Here is a 17,809-nt window from a genome sequence, read left to right as displayed (position 1 = left end):
GGAGTGAATCGATTTTTAAAGAAAAATATCCATATTTAAAACTTTATAAACGGTAATCTCTAGCTTCCACTAACTGTCGTATGTGTTCACAATAGAACGCCGTTCTGGCAGATGACGTAGGCGTAGCGTAATGTCGTGTTCCAGACGAGGTCAGAAGTTGAAGAGTTGAAATGTCCCACTTCAAACCTCAATGAGTTCGAGTCAATCACATGTCACAGTCACATATTGACCTCATGAAGTTGCCATGACACAACGAGAGCATTTCGTGTTTTTGTGTCAATTGTGGCAAAATCTGAAAAAAATTTACATAAAATGCTGCTGTTTGTTTTGAAAAAACTTAGTTTAGTTAAGTTTAAAAACTAAAATTTAAAAAAAATTAAAATTAAATTAAAACTAAATTAAATTAAATTAAAAACAAAGTTTAAGGTATCATTTTATAAACTTCAACACGAGGTATCTCCATATTCTCACCGGAGCTTACGCTACGTCCTACATCATCCGCTGGAACGTGACTCTCTCATGAACGCGCATACGACAGTTAGTCATCACTTTTTATGATGGATGAATGCACTTTATTGGACTTCTTTTGGACTATTGAAAAATAACACCCATTCACTGCCATTATAAAGCTTGGAAGAACCAGGACATTTTTTAATATAACTCCGATTGGATTCGTCTGAAGGAAGAAAGTCATATACACCTAGGATGCCTTGAGGGTGAGTAAATCATGGGGTCATTTCCAATTTTTGGGTGAACTATTCCTTTAAATACCACTAACAAAATGTTAACAGCAGAGATCCAATATACAATCAGCCAAAGACAAACTGAAACTACAACCACATGCACCCAGTGACAAAAACAAGTTTGAAATCAAGAAAAGTATATTGATAAAACTATAAACTTTATATTGAACAATGAAAAAAGCTTTAAGAGAAAGCTCATGATAGGGACTTCTGGGTCTGTTTTCACACTTCTGTCAGCCAGGCTTGAAATCAGTCAAGTCTTTATTGCCATATGCCTCTCAGCATCACACTTCATCCATTAGCAGAGCAGAACACACTAGAATAATGAGCACAGAAGTCCCTCGTCCATTTCATGACCTTCACACCAAATGTCCCCCCATAAAGCAAGTCGGTTCAATCGGCGGCCATCTTGGTTACACCCCTGGGCAGCAAATTCCTAATGAAACTTATTTGGAGCAGACAATGCATTAAATAGTTCATGAATTAAAGTGAGGTTGTGGGGATAGAAGTGTCCTTTTTTGTTTGTGAAAACTTAAATAAGCCATCCAACCTGACTACTGTAAATCTACATGCATACAAATACAAATCCCATCTACTAGAATGAGGGAAGAGCAAAATTTCCAAAACAGCTTGTCAACATTATGCTTCAATAATATATTTCAACTTAGCAATAAAATCTGATGGTATCATTATTTTAGCTTGAATAAAAAATAAATAATAAATTATGGCCGATATTAACATTTTATACTATTTTATCTAAAACTACGGTTCTCAACCAGGGTGCCAAAAACTTTTTTTTTTAACGAATTATTACTTTTAACAATCTTAAATATCCTAGAAACACTAAAAATAAATATGTACAACAATAAACTGACTGTTTATACATACATACATACATATATATATATATATATATATATATATATATGATTATTTCTGTTACAATAAAAAAACAACGGTAACACTTTACAATTAGGTTTCATTAGTTAAAAATAGTTAACTACTTTAACAAGAACTAAGAACGAACAATACTTCTACAGCATTTATTAATCTTAGTTAATATTAATTTCAGCATTTACTAGTGCATTATTAAAATCAAAAGTTGTTTAACATTAATGAACTGTGAACTAACCTATGCACAACTATATTTTATTGCCTAACGTTAACAAAGATTAACAAATACTGTAACAAATGAATTGTTCATTGTTCATGTTAGTTAATACATTAACTAATGTTAACATGACACCTTACTGTAAAGTGTTACCAAGACAAAACCTAGACACCTAAAAATTACAAACTTCCAATTATAACATAATATTAACAATTAATAATAATTTTAACAGATAATACTAATAGATATTAATAATTCCCCCTTTTAATATTACCGCAAGTGGTAATCATCTGCCCCTTATACTGTCTTTGAATTAATATGCATTGCAGTTTTCTTTATGTTCATTTCTAAACTCCATCAGTAGCTTGCGATAATGAATGGTCAATTGATAAAGTAGGACTTGGTTCGGCAAAAAAACTGAATTGAAAAGAAAAAAGTAAAAGAATGTGAAAAATGGGGTCAGAGAAAGTGAGAGCGAGAAAAGCAGCAATGGAGAAGCTAAAGGGAGCAAGCGCACGTTAGGTGGTTTTAACGAGCCCCAGATGTGTCATTAGACCCAGATGCATCTTGGCTTAATGGGCAGATTGCAGGCACTGACTGAGGGAAATATGCCACCTCACACTGAATAACCTGAATAACCCCGGCACCTAAATGAGGGGCAGAACCTACTGAATAGGCACAGGACCAGGCTTCGCTCCCAGTTTAAACTGCACAGCCCACTGCCCTTAGACAAAGCCATGCCATTCGGGCACAAAAGAGCCCCATTGGCACTATTATGGGCTGGTTTGGCACACAGAGATGGCAGAAAGAAGAACGGGGATTGTATAGTAGGAGGCCTGTACAGAGGGTGGGAACTTCACAGAGGCCCATCCAAGTGAAGAGAAAACCATGCACACATGTGATTTACCGTAAGATTCAGAACAATACCAGCGGGGAGTGCTGTTTTCAGAGAGTGGCGGTGAAATGTCACGTATGAATGTGTTAAGAGGATGTTACTGCATCTGGAGGAAATGGTGACTCAATGTGCACAAGAAGATCTGGGGTGACATCTCAGGTGTTTGTGATGATCGTCTGAGTATGTGTGCGTTTTTAATAGAGCGTTTCCTGCACTGCTACTTAATCTACAGCCATGTTTAAAGAATTTATCTTGCTACATCACTGTTCAAACGTTTGGGGTCAGTAAGATTTTTAAGAAATTAATACTGTTATTCAACAAGGATGCATTAAAATGATCAGAAGTTACTGTAAAGACATTTATAATGCTACAAATATTTTTATTTCAAATACATGCTTTTTATTCATCAAAAAATATTAAGCAGCACAACTGTTTTTAGCATTGATAAGAAGAAATGTTACTTCAGCAGCAAATCAGCATATTGGAATGATTTCTAAAGGATCATGTGACACTGAAGACTGTAGTAATGATGCTGAAAATTCAGCTTTGCCATCACAAGAATAAATGACATTTTCAAATATATTAAAATAGAAAACAGCTGTTTAAATTGTAATATTGATTATTTTTACAGTATTTTTGAAAAAAATAAATGCAGCCTTCGTGAGTATGAGACTTCTTTTCTGACCCCAGACCCCCTTTTAGAACAAAAGGCTCTTTTTAATGAATTTGTCACACACACAAAAAAACACCTCACATCAGTGAACAAATCAAGATTGAGTTATTTCACTATTGAGTTATTTCATTTAATTGACCTAATGACTCACTCAATCACTGAATCATACAGATGGTTTGATCATGTGTGATTCAAAATAAGAAGTACTATGTTACTAGTTATTAACTGTGATAACATATACATAGGAGCTAATGTCCTTTTGCAACAAAATCTGAATAAAATATTTATTTTTGCGTTATCAAACTATTTCCTGTGCTTACTTTGCCTGGGGTTGTTTAGATGCATATAAAAGTGAAAATTCTGTATTCATCTTTCTCTCTCTCTCTCTGCAGAGCTATCTGACCTACTTTTAGGACACTTTGCAAGTAGCGGGACAGTTCCTTCCTACATTTCCACTAGCACGCTGGCCCGACCCCATTACTGCTGAAGTTATGAGCCAAGCACGGAATACACCTCCATTATACTCCTTTACATATAATCTAACCAGACATGCCTTCAAAAATATACTGCTTAAACACCTTAAACCTATTATCTATGCATATGTTCTCAATAGCTATCTTTATTGGGTGAGTATGCACAAATGACCTTGAAAAAAAAGAGAGATGAACGTGAGATGGTGGGTTTGTTTTAAACAGGAAGGCTCATCCTCAAGGCCTGATAAGAGCCTCTTTGGCACACTGCAGCCTCCTGGATAAAAGACAGATCAACCACAATATAGGAGGAGATGGAGAAAAATGAGTGTATGGAAGAAGAGTGTGTTGTGAGTAAATGTGACTTTACAGAGAATGTGAGTGAGAGTTAACTGTAATAGATTATAAAGTAGGGCAAGCAGGAAACAGTTTACGACATGATTATAATTTGGATTGAGCAAAAGGCCAAACCTGAAGGATGACACTGTCTGGCTGGCTGAAGTTGGGCATACTGGAACGAGCGTTTCCACTGCCGGGGGTTGAAGGCCAAAGACCCAGCAGCTTCCTCCCACACGTTAGAACACTAAGGAAGAGGGAAAACAGGGTCAGAAAACACCTAACATCCGCTTATGGATGCAGAATACGGACAATTATATACTTAACCTACTAAGTACATTTATGTGTTTATCTTACAAGCAAAGGTAAATATTTTTGCTAGTAATGTTTTATGGATCCTGTAAAAAAAAAAAAAAAAAAAATCCTAAAGCTAACAATGTCTTCCTAAGAATTTTACAAAATCAATAACTTATGTAATCTCAGCCTTTAATCTCAGCCAAATTTCCATGAAATTGGAAGTCGAAAGGACAAAATGTTTCAAGTATTACTTTTATTTATATAGCTGGACTTGGATGTGCATTTGACCATGAAATGTTTGTTCAATGTGTCTTCAAATTCCTTTTACTTCTGTATTTACACAGCTTTAGATACAGCAATCGGTTTTTCAATGTTTCACTTCTGCTCAGGAACTGGTGCACACTTGTTTGAGTGTTTGTGGTGTCTGTAGGCTGCACTAGACTTGCAGAAGTCAGCCTGTTCTCATCACACAACTGTTTTGCTGTAGGAGGTGAGTATCAGCAGAACTCTAGTGCTTAAAGAGCCTGTTTTCATGCCCTCCAGTATAATATGCACTTAAGCCATTATCATTAATGACAAATGCACAGAATGTGAACATCTGCCAGCAATTAAAAAATAAATAAATAAATAAAAACATATCCACGCTTACTGTCTAAAGTTGAATAAGGGCATGGTGACCCAACCCAAAGCCTCAATGCTTCGTTTCTGCTTGCTCTTCTCCTCCGCACCTCCAGGGGGCGGTAGAGGGGTGGCATATAGTGTCACTGTCAACTGTGACTCCCTTGGCAACTGGTTGATCTGGATGGGGAAGCAAACTCTATATTTTGAAAAAGACAAAATTAAAAATTAGTATAATACTCAACTAGTATAATTCTTACAGTTTGTTCACAAAACTAAGAACAAATGCAACATTTTATTTTTAAACACCTACACTTGGAGTTATAATAGCATATACTCCCACCTACATACATGAGCCTAAAAATATTCACCAGGATGGAGGATTAAAAAAAAAAAAAAAGTGACAACTGTCCACTAAAATACCCCTGAACAATACCAAAACAAAACAAGGCGGCAGAGTACAAAAACAGCCACAGGAAGCTAAGCTGGATGAACTATTTTCAAATATGACGTCTGAAATACTTGGTAAACAAACCTAGATCTACCTGTTCAAACATTAGGCCCACTGTTTTCGACAAGCCTCAAAGAGATAGTATTTATGGGACTGTGTAGCATGTGTGGATTGTGTCAGGCTCACCTCTGGTCCCACACCACCAGGTGGAAGAGATATTTGCTGACCGACTGTTTACTGGTGTGCTGGGGAGCACAAAGCTCCACTCCGCCATGGGTAAGAGAACAGGACAGGAAGAAATTTTCATAGCTGTGGATGGGTTTGTGAAAGAGAGAGAGAGAAAGACAGAGACAAAGAAGGTGAGATCAGCAAATGGCAACAGTTTACAGTTACAGTAAAGTTACATCTAACAGAAGCCAAGATATTTGGTACATTAAAATCACTGAAAACTTTCCCTTCCAGGAAGCTGCTGCTAACCTACCTGATAAAATAAAATATAACCAATAAAATTAAATACGGAAAAGATGTTTAAGATGCACACGATAAAAATTCTAAACCCTTTTTTGGTAAGATCTTATTAAACAATAAGTAAAACCATCATCTTGCAATAAACAAAATCGAGAATATGGGGGTCTTGCAGAACATAGTGTTTTAGAAATCAAGTCTTTACTAAACACAGGCATGCTTTTATATTTGGGTTCATTAGCTAATTTACTGGCTTACCCTGCCAACTTTTCCCAACTTCCCTCTCCTAATCCCAACATTATCCGATCTTCTCCCACATCATTCAACTTCAATTTAATGGGAAATGAACTCTCAAAGCCAATTTAAATAGAAGGAAAAACATTCCTTAGCTAAATGGAACACCAGAGAGGAAAGAAAAATACATGATTGAAATACTAATGTCACAAAATCCTAATACTGATCTGAGGATCCACAAAAACACAGCAGAGGAATAAACACCATGGTTATGGTCTCCTAAAAATCATTTAGCCATCTTCATTATAAATAATGTTTGAAATTGCCTTTTCACACTAATCTGAAATCAGATTTGAGCTGTTAGGTTTGAAAAGGGAAAAGGAAGCTGATTCTAGATCAGCCCATCTGATTGACTCTAATTGCCTAAAGCAGATGGGAGGCAAGAGAATGTCAGCCCTCCGTCATCACTGCACAGGTGCCCAGCCTGCCCTCCGCCTGGCTCCAGAGGTCAAAGGTTATGCTGAGTTCCCATGTATGCTTCTTTGTGATGGCTCGTTCCACAGTCAGCATCAGTTTCAGAGGGAGACAAAGAGCACTAGTCCAGGGCAATGGGCGGGAGAGACCATTCCTGTGCTGTGTGGGGGAGGGGAAGGGGCTGTATTATTTTGTCACTGAACGATTGGGCGAGGTGTACTGACATTTAGGGTTGGCCAGCATCTGTCTCCATGCTGGTGGGAGCAGTTGCCGCAGTTCTGGCTTAGGACAGAGGGTGAAGAGGAGTGAAAAAAAGAGGGAATGCCATTCTCAAGAGTCCTCTCTGTACACCGTAACGCCAAATAATCCTGTTGGATTACCGAAGGGGATCAGCAATGTGGACAGACGGTATACAGCTGCGTCTCTTCTTCCACAATAGTCAAGTTTTCCTGTGGTGTCATTTCCACAGTCCTCAGAATTCTATCTAATACTGCAACAATCAGGTTTTTGATCTACAGGTACATGAAGATATTTAGATTTTCTTATTCTGAGCGACAGTAAAGTGATTTAAGACCACAAATGAGTTCATGAATGTGATCAACAGATGGAGAGCCTACAGTCTGGTACGCTATCTGCTGGGAAAGAAGCACTTCCTGTACAAACACAAAAAAGTGCTACTAAACCCAATAGTGAAACTAAGCAAAAGCAAGAATTATTCTTCTGAGTAATCCATATTTTGCTGAAAGAGGCACATTCTGAATCTGCGTTAGCTGCATTTATTTTTTGAATATTTTTCTACTTTCGTTTTTGATTCGCAGTAATCACAGCATGTAATATGATATCATGGAAAGTCTTGTTAAAAACCTGTCATTCAGGATCTCTAATCTGTTTGCAAAACAATCGATAACGCTTACTATTGCAAATCTGAACTTGTTCAAACCGTCAAAACAACCCACTTTTCATATTTTTTTCTACGACAGCAATTTTATGAAGATTGACAGTAGACAATGAGTTGGAGAAATATTCTTCCATGTTCCTTTTATTTATTCTTTTATTTTTTTTTAGCAACACCCACATTACTTTCTGCTACATGAGCAGTGCACAGCTGACAACAAACAATGAAGTGTTATGGTATACACTACTGTTCAAAAGTTTGGGGGTCATCAAAATGTTTTTTGAAAGTCTGAATATTATGAAATATTATTCATTTAAAATAACTAATTTTAATATATTTTAAAATGTAATTGTACATTTTCCAGTTTCCAGCAGCCATTACTGCAGGATTTTTTTTTCTTCCAGGACTCTTTGATGAACAAAGTTCAAATGAACAGAATTTATTTGAAATATTTTGAATAATTATGTCTGTCACTTTTGATCACACCCTTGCTGAACAGAAAGCATTAATTTCTTTAAAAAAAAAAAAAACTAAATAAACCCCCCCATAATGAATGCTTGATTTCACAGGGTGATGATACCAAAACAAGAAAGATAGCGCTACCTGGCAGCCCATGTGATAGGGATGCGATGAGCCGCGTAAATGCTGAAGGAAAGCACATTGGTGACCATGCCAGCTTCCTGTATGGGGGCTGTGGATCTGCTGCTTTGTGGCATAGTGTGGAAATTAGCATTGAAAGTGCTGCAATACAACTCCACTAGATCCAAGATGGCTGCAGTCAACTTCTCCACAATTGCCACTGAAAGGAGAAAAAAAAATGGTTCTGTTGTTTACATACAAATTCTGATGCCAAGAATTATCAATTACCACTCTCTGGAATACTAGATTCTGACTGTACATTATCCCTTACATGAAGCTTTTTCATTTCTTACGCATTTTATGTTCACAGAATGCGGAATGGAGCAGCAGTACGAATTCACGTTAAAGCTGAACAGAAGGACATTAAAAGTTGCACGTGTCCTGCACAAGGCTGCATCCTTCCTGTTTATGCCTATCTGAGATCACAGACTTCCTCGTAGCAGGATGCTACATAAACAATTTTCCAACAAACAAGACACACTTGAACACATCCTCAACCGTCTTACCCCAGGAAGAGTCAAACACTTCCAGTTAAGAGGACATCGGATGCCCATTTTCCTCAAGTTGTCGGGAGAAAATGAAGACTGTTCGCCCGTTTCACACCGCAAACTTGAGCTTCGCGTCAGCGTTTTTTTTACATCCAACTACAAAACACCTACATTGCTTACGAGCTACAGCTGCTTGAGTGCAGAGAAAATGGCAGACAGCGTACAACTGGCTGAGGGCGGAAATATGCTAATATTGTGGTCGTAATACAGTGGTCGTGGGCGGGGCCTAAGCAGTATGACGTCATACTGCTCAGAAAATCAAAACGGCTTGATAATTGAGACTGTTTAGGTTTTTTAGGGATTAAAAAGAAGGAGTGAATGGATTTTTATCATTGTAGGGTGGTTGTGTCCACACACTGCGAAGACACTTTTATATGCAAACACCATGTAAAAGTGAATTTTGCATCCGATGTCCCCGTTAAGTTTGAACACACTTGAGTTGACTGACTTGCATCTTTAACTAGATAGTTTTAAAATGTTGTATGTTTGAGATGGATTTTCATAATTTAACATTAAGTTTGAGTCTCGAACAAGGGTGGAACAATCAAATATATTTATAAAGGGCATTTGTAAAGTAGCAAAATAAAGGCATGGTAAAACATTCTCTAAAACTGAACATAAGAAATTGCATTTATATGCAAAACAACCCTCATGGACTTTAAGACTTAACTACAAAACTGATAAATTAAAAATAAAACAAATGTAAACTTCAGAAAAAAACCTGGAAGTCATCAAAACTATGAAATAAATGGAATTCATAAGAATTTATGTGAATGGAAGTTACAAGTTTTGAGAATTATGTAGTGACCAAAAGCATTATAATATATAAAGATTAGGTTTATAAAGGCTAAATGTTTCACTGGTAGTGTATGCTTCAGTTTGACACAAAAGTCAAAGAGAGCAGTATGACCAGAAGCACCGTACCTCTGTTTTCTCTCTTCACCAAGACACTGACATCCTATAAATGAAAACAGAAGCACACACACATAAGTTAAAAAGTGAAAATGAAACTAGTAAAAAATAAAAAATTCATCCATGGGTGTTTCTAGCATATATTTATAAGGTTCCAAAACAAAATCAAGACTTTGTAAAAGAGCATAATAGGACCCCTTTAAGCAAAGCAGAGAATTGTCTGTTACTCATTTGAGGAACTAGAAGCAGCCAAAGCTGCAGGTTTGCAGCACTGCGTTTGTGCTCACACGAAAAGTAGTCAACACAGCAATATGTACATATGATTATCAGATTTCTAAAACATTTCCCATGTAATGTTTGTGACTAAGAAAGTGTTCAAAGGTACTACCTTTTGCACTTTAGGCTGTAGTCTGCAGGGGCAAGCTGGCAGCTGGTTTAGGGCAGCAGTGATGTCAGGTGTTTCAACAGCTGCTAGAGAAGTACACAAAGCCTTCACAGACTGCACTAACCGCTCCACATGCAACGGCAACTCAACCTGCAAGTGACAAAAGACATTGAGGAAAAAAAAATACTGAAACAAAAAAAAAAGATAAAAGGCATTTTCAACAACCATACTGAGCATTTGTTTAACTGGTCATTTTTTTTACATTAAAATACTTCGATGCTAACCTAGCTTAATATGCAGAGACATCACAAACAAATCATTCAAAGATTAATTTTCTGAAAATAAAAAGTGTAAACATTTTAATTACTATCAAAACGTTGTTAATTATCCTGACCAGCAACAATGACTCAATGTCATGAGCGTGGGGGCGTGGCTATCTAATTTCTGACCAATGGCAGACAGGGGGAGTGGTCAGGAAACTTGTTTGCAAATATTTTTGCAATTTGTTTCAGTGTTATTTTAGTATATCTGATATACTATTATAGTTTTTATTAGTATTTTGAATTAGTATTTTTTTGTTTTCAATTTAATTACGTTTAAAGTTTTAGTAATTTTGTGTTTGTCATTTATTAGTTTATGTTTATATAATTTTAATTAATATTTATTTCTATTTTAGTAATTTGTAGAAGTTAAACTAAATGAAAACGAGAAATGTTGCTTTGGCAATTACCTGAAACCAAAGTAGTTTAAGTTATTATTATTATTTTTGGTTTCGTTTAAGTTATTATTACTTTTTTTTTTTTCATTTTAGTTAACTATAATAACCTTGATTTGTAGTTTAACACATTTCAAACAATTTTCAGATAAACAATGTTTGTAACAAGTTTACCTCCGATAAAAGGAAAGACTCAGCCTCATTGTGAAAGGTATCCAGGAGAAGAGTCAGTGCCTCCCTGTCACACAAACAAAAGAGTAAGAATTGTCAAACACTGTGGATATATTAAAACCTCTCTAACATATTACAGCCTAAACTCTCTGACCTCCTCTTCATCGCTCTCACCTGGTCACAGTCTGTTTGATTGGCCTCTCTTGCAGTAGAATACTGTGGTTCATGGTGGATGGAGTATCATCATCCTCTGTCTGTTTAACAACAACAGCAACAACATCATCATCACCACAATGTTAACATTTAAAAATTAAAACACCTTTAGCATCTACACTGAAAAGTTCTCAAATGGTTGGTTCCCTGTTGGAGTCTATGATTCCATTAAGAAACTCTAAAGCACAGTTCACCCAAAAAATAATGCGATGTCATTCCAAACATGTATGCACTTCCTTCTTCTGTGAAAGATGATATTTTGAAGACCAAACTGTTGGTAAACAAATAGCTACGGGTCCTACTGACTTCCACAGTCATTTTTATTCATACTATGGATGTCAATGAGACCAAAACCCTTTGGTTACCAGCATTCTTCAAAATATCTTGCATTATTTTCCACAGAACAAAGTCACACAGGTTTGGAATGCCGTAAGGGTGAGTAAATGACAATTTTCATTTTTGGGTGGACTATTCCTTTAACATCCATGGAACTTCTCAATGCACAAAAGGTCCTTTAGAACATAAAAAGTGTCTTCTCATAAAGGAAACAGTTCTCCTATGTAATTGCTGCGAAAACCTGATACCTTTATTTTTAAGAGTGTGCAACATCTAAGTGTAAGGTCACATTCCAGACATATGACATATATTGTAATCTAAATGAAGCTATCACAGATGCTAGATTAAACATGAAAGGTTTTTGACATTTCCAAATGAGCTTGAGGAACTGCATGCCTAGTGCAATGTGAACTGCATTTTTTTTTAAATGACTAGCATTCAATAGGGCTCATAATAATTTCACTTATACAAACCTGTAACTCAAGGTACTTGTACTGACCTTCCGGTATTAAGTATTAAGTGTTGGTGTTCAGAAGTCTAAAACATGTTTCCTACAGATGTTTCCTGGAGTTTCAACTGTTCAATAAGAGGAAAACATGTTGTTGGGTCACTAATCCATCTGCTGTCAGATTTGGTCTTACCGTTCGGCCCAGCTCCATGTTGACAGAACTCCGTTTGGTAAGCATGAGTCGAATGTCCCAGTCAAACTTCAGACACTGCTGGATGTACTCAAAGCTCACCAGAGTCTGAGTGCTTAGCAGAAATACAAGAGGCAAAAGCAAACTTGAGATATACTGGTCCATAAATTATTTATATACATATATACTACCATTCAAAAGTTTGGGGTCAGTAAGTTTTTTTTTTTTTTTTTCAATGAAATAAATACTTTCATTCAGCAAGGATGCTGTAACATATGCAAACTTAGAGATGAAGGAAAGTCGTTTCCAATTGCAGATGATTTATATATATATATATATATATATTATATAACATATATAACAGGGACAATAAACTAGCCATTGTTACACACAGACATATACAAATTCACAAACTTAAAATGTAAATTATCCTGCATACATAAAGAAAATGTAAACTTAATCAGCCTAAATAAGCCTAAGGTACTCAATGTTCACATCACTGTAGAGATTTCAGCCATTGTTTCAGCCCTTCAGAGAAAACTGTGGCATTGTGGTTTATTGTTTCATTGTCGCAGCACCCAAAAAAGGCCTCTATCAGTGAAGAACGTTATTGTTCTGAAACTGATGCTTATGTATTTTACAGTCATACACACAATGTCCCTCCTTTTCACGGCTCTGCACAAGCACACGATTATCAGGAAAAGACACACTTCCTACCACACAGCTGCACCCACAGCAAAAACAACCAACACACACATTCAACAGAATAACACCTGCGGTTCTTGTCCCACAGATAAACTCAGCCTCAGCTCTGTCTGTTTTGCCCTTTAACAGAAATCAACCGTATCAACAGAAATGTCAAGTGGCCTTAAAAAAGAAAAGAAAAACAGGACGAGCACACATATGAGTGATTAGTAGTCAAGCCTGCCTCAAAATGGTGGTCGTGTCATGGGGAAACCCAATGTGGTTAAAGCAATCCACAGACATAAGCACAGCTTGTTTTTATGCAACCACAATTAAAGGGCCACAGTTACATGATGAGGAGCTATTCAGACCACAAACCGCAGATCTTCGTTCAGCTTGGAATAACCACATTTCCACCCACAACTCAAGCGGCCTTACAATGTCAATTGCAATTACAATACGTCCTTGTAACATGTAGTTCATTATGCTATTGGATGGGACCTTTTTAGCAACATTCTGCACACTGGCAAGCAGCGGGGGGCTGTTTTTGGCCATAACACTTTATCCAACCACTCACTCAAATCGTGAGTGATTTGAGTGAGTTTGACACCTCCCAATTTGAGGTGGACACGAAGCCCCTAAAAAGACAAATGCAGATGTCCAAAAAATAAAAATCCCAAAATCCTGTTGTCAACATCAAGTATTTCACAAGAAGCAGCCTGGATTATGAACCACTGCCACATATGAACATCAGGCTAATCATGTTTCTGTGGAGAAGGTTGATTTAGCCTAGAAAAAGCTCAGAGTGAGTACAAGATTAGAGTAAGTAGAAGGCTGCTAAAAGCCCTTTTTATGTAAGGTCAATTGGCAGAATAAAGATAAAGGCTAATTATGTAGCTTTTAATGTAAATCAATTTCTATTCTGTAAGTCATGTTCTATGCAAACAAAAAACAAAGCATCAAAAAGTGAGCTTCAGTCAAGTCACTTTTGGTGATGCCTTAGTTCTTACTTTTTGAGGAACTCTGCCTGGCCGCAGATTTTAAGCAGGTAGTCGTCCACGTCAATCATATCCAGGTCATCATGGGTGTAGCAGAGAGTCTGATAAATTAGCAGGTCTATAGTTGAAGATCCTGAGGGAAGAGGACAACAATATAAATATATAAAAACAACATTATGTAACTTTACTTACATGATGAGAAATAACCAACTAACCACATTTTTCAGTAGTACAGTGCAGCTTTTACAGTAACATGCTGCTTTTTCCAACACAAAGGTGATAAAATGATGCGTTAACTTTTTTATTGTCACATTTACAACTAAGACAATAACTTACAACTAAGACAACTGAGACAATAACATTTTTCAGTGTCACATGATCCTTCAGAGGTCATTCTAATACGCTGATTTGGTGCTCAAGAAACATTTCTTACTCATATTCACCGATTCATTATTAAATGATGTTGATTATTTTTTTTAAAACCCAGTTTTATAAACATAGGATATTATCTAGTTTTATTATTTGTATTTGGTTTTAAATTCATCTGTTCTATTGTAATACAGTCAGTCACCCAGACAGTCATTGTTTTTGTGCATAATATCCATTACTGATTGTAAAAATGTTATATAGTTATCTCTTAAATAGTTTCAATGCAGTTAGATACTTTTGCTAATAACTTGTATAGTAGCTAACTATGTTTTTACAGGGTTAGCTTGGCTGTTTATCTACTCTACATCATGGGTAGCTTGAAACTTGAGAAACTACAGTTTCAAACTAACTTCCCCAAAAACTACTAAACAACACAAAACAAATGTTTGTTTAATTACATGCTAACAATAGGCAGTGAGCACACAAACAGAGAAGAAGAAAAGAAACAGAAGAAGTGCCCAGTGGCTCAAAAGGTATTGGTTTAGCTATAGCTAAATCAATAAGAGGTTATCAATTAGTGACATGTCTGTGCAGCCCTTCCTGGAAATGGACACGTTGCCAGATGCTCCCGATAACAGTAAATTAGCACCTACTGCTGTGAATACATTCGGTGGACAAGAGACAAAGAATATAGGGAGATGGGAATTTTCCCATGGTTCACGGCAATGTTCGTCACTTCACTGGGAGGATGTGAAATAAAAATGAGCAGAAGTAGGGATGAATCAGAAAAAGGTTAATCCACCCTTCCCCCTGTCCCACAAATTACACCCTAACTGGGCAGATGTACTGCACTGCGGTCACAGTGGGAGCACATTTTGGAGAAAACGCCCATCTCTCTCACACTTTCTCACACACCTCAGTTTCTCCGTAGTTCCTCAATAATGAATTGGGCAGCTCTGCTGGAACATGAATCTTGAGGATAAGCTTTTTTTTTTTTTGTGAATGGACCCAGATAAACTCATGTCAATCTGAGACAGCAGAGAGGGCAATGCAACGCACAATTTCAATTGACAAAATGAGCTGAGCCATTTCTTACTGTTCCTGGTGATGATGTAACTCTTTTTTATTTTAAAATACTTAATTCCAGTTTAAAATGCAGAGACCATTATAAGTAAGCCATTTGTCAGCTGATTTCCACCCAAAAAACTGCAGTTTTGCTTGGTTTGTTTGAACACTCTAACACAGCAAAGTTGACTCAACCAATGACGTGAGAAACTATATTTTTACTATAAATTTAGGATTTTTTGAGATTTTATTACTTATTTAAATTTTTATATGTAAATATATTTCTAGGTTTTTTTATGAATATGTGAATATTTTCAAAAATAAACCAAAACAAAACATAACAAAGGGTGTAGTTAGGGATGCACCAAAATTAAAATTCTGCCCAAAAATTTAAAATCAAAGCCAATAATTATTATTTTTTTTATAATAAAGTGATTTTATAATACGTTTTATTTTAGTAATATTATTTTTATAATACAACTATTGTTCTAAATTATTTTGATTAAAGCTGCAGTCCATAACTTTTGGCGCTCTAGTGGTTATTAAACAGAACTGCGTGCGTCTTGCGGAAGAACATTGTAGCCGGAGCTACTTCTCTCTGTTTATGTCTATGACGAATCACACAGGTACTGGGCTACTCTGCAGCGGTACCTACCCGAACCAGTCTAAAATAGTCAGAATATAAACACTTATTATTGGGGTACCGTAGTGATTCAGGACAAGCCAAAAACACGGTTTGGAAAATGGATTCATGGTGTACTCGCTTATTGTATAAATTTTGAACACAAAAAAAGTTATGGACTGCAGCTTTAAATAAATTAGAAAATTTAAAAAAAAAAAATCGAAGTGAATTCAGGTACCGCAACATTATAATGTACAGTATGAAAGATATTCATTTAACTGTCATTCATCAACTTTCTGACTGAGCAGACAGCGTACATATCACTACCCAAACCTAGAGCGGTGCTATACAGGCCCAACTATTTTTCCATTCCCTGTGAACTATTTTGAGTTGACCTGCATCATTTTCACTAACATTTAGCAGATTTCACAGCTGCTTGTGACACAAATGTGTCAAAGAGAGCTATGTGAGAATGGCACCACAGTCTGCATTCATCATACACTGGCAGGCTGCTATGATAAAGAGGCAAATCATGCCAGAGCAGGAAAAACAAAAGAAAAACAAGTGCAGTGGATAAGTGAGAGTGAAAACATGTTCAAGACATATTTCTCGGGCCTCTCTCTAATCTCACAGCATGAGGCCATATCTGTCCATGTGTGTGTATGTGTGTGTGTGTGTGTGTGTGCATGTGTATGAGGGGGTTTTTGTGTGTGTTCCTCCAAGGCAGGTGAATGAAAAGCTGCCTCTTTTAATTGAGTACACAAAACAGATGGCTGGCAGAACGCCCTTTCAGTGTAATGCTATTAAGAGAACTCAGGGTCTAGAGCAGTGGTTCTCAACCCGCGGCCCGTCACGAGTGCAAATGCGGCCCACCGTGCTGAACACAATTTTAAAAAATACTTTCAGTTTTACAATTCATTTTAGTTTTTACATTAATTTAAAAATGTACTAAATAAATATAAGCTATAGCCTAATGTTTTTATGTAAAATAATTTTGTTTTTCATATTATTTTCAAACATGAGCAGTACTCACATAGTCTAATTAACGTTACGCATTTAAAGTAACGACAAAGTGGCCAGCGGCAGACAGTGACCCGCGAGACTTGCACTTGGACCATAGTGCGGCCCGGTGGAAAAAAAGGTTGAGAACCACTGGTCTAGAGCCTCTCCAGTCTTTCCAATGAGATCCTGTTGCCCCGTTCAGAAGTTTCAAGATGTGGAACAAAAAAATACAACTCCACAATTATAAGCGAGCTCAACAGTTGACATAGAATATTTAAATGATCTGTATTGTTAGATTATAAATAACTGAAAGCTCTTCAGTTCTTACCATCACAAGAGAATGTGAGTGGTTCTCTGAAGTGGTCACTGTAAACCGTGACCTTTATGCTGACCCCCAGGCCCTGCTGAAGTTCATCTTGTGCCACACATGGACTCCAAACAAATCCTGCATTTTTGGAGTAGTCACTGCATGGGTACACCAATCGTAGCCTGGTGAAAACAGTAATGGATGTGCATAAATAAATGTGAAAGAATGGTCTTAATAATAAATATAATTATTATACACATTTTTACATACAAATAGCATTTTTTAAATAAAAAACAATTAATTATTATTATATTACACCATTTATTTATTTTTTTCATTTTTTTTTTTAAAGTGCATACAAAAGACAAGACGCTGTGAATGGAAATACTAAATTAAGTAACTCACAAGTCAAGTATATGACAGAAGGCCGCCACTTCTTCATCCCTCTCTTCAGAAACTTGAAAGAGCTCGTAACCAAAGCCATTTGGCCTGGACCCCAGAGATACCTAAATGGGTTTAAAGAGTTTTTTTTTTTTTTAGTAA

General features: G+C 36.5%; 1 protein-coding gene across 1 annotated transcript in view; it reads right to left on the bottom strand.

The window, feature by feature from the left end:
• LOC107660757 (phosphatidylinositol-4-phosphate 3-kinase, catalytic subunit type 2 beta) overlaps positions 1 to 17,809 on the bottom strand; it is a 45,212-nt gene that overhangs the window by 19,501 nt on the left and 7,902 nt on the right. Inside the window, exons 3-14 of the mRNA XM_016450174.1 lie at positions 17,672 to 17,772; positions 17,288 to 17,448; positions 13,914 to 14,034; positions 12,223 to 12,334; positions 11,207 to 11,286; positions 11,036 to 11,099; positions 10,150 to 10,296; positions 9,774 to 9,807; positions 8,266 to 8,461; positions 5,781 to 5,903; positions 5,175 to 5,342; positions 4,364 to 4,475 (exon numbers count right to left, since the gene is read on the bottom strand). Of these exons, the coding sequence (XP_016305660.1) occupies positions 4,364 to 4,475; positions 5,175 to 5,342; positions 5,781 to 5,903; positions 8,266 to 8,461; positions 9,774 to 9,807; positions 10,150 to 10,296; positions 11,036 to 11,099; positions 11,207 to 11,286; positions 12,223 to 12,334; positions 13,914 to 14,034; positions 17,288 to 17,448; positions 17,672 to 17,772 (1,419 nt within the window). The remainder of the gene's footprint in view (positions 1 to 4,363; positions 4,476 to 5,174; positions 5,343 to 5,780; positions 5,904 to 8,265; positions 8,462 to 9,773; positions 9,808 to 10,149; positions 10,297 to 11,035; positions 11,100 to 11,206; positions 11,287 to 12,222; positions 12,335 to 13,913; positions 14,035 to 17,287; positions 17,449 to 17,671; positions 17,773 to 17,809) is intronic.

This window comes from Sinocyclocheilus anshuiensis, unplaced genomic scaffold (genome assembly GCF_001515605.1).
Source record: "Sinocyclocheilus anshuiensis isolate Anshui unplaced genomic scaffold, SAMN03320099.WGS_v1.1 scaffold2357, whole genome shotgun sequence".
Lineage (NCBI taxonomy): Eukaryota > Metazoa > Chordata > Actinopteri > Cypriniformes > Cyprinidae > Sinocyclocheilus > Sinocyclocheilus anshuiensis.
The sequence above is the reverse complement of the archived record's forward strand: the minus strand, read 5'-3'. Positions and strand labels throughout refer to the sequence as shown.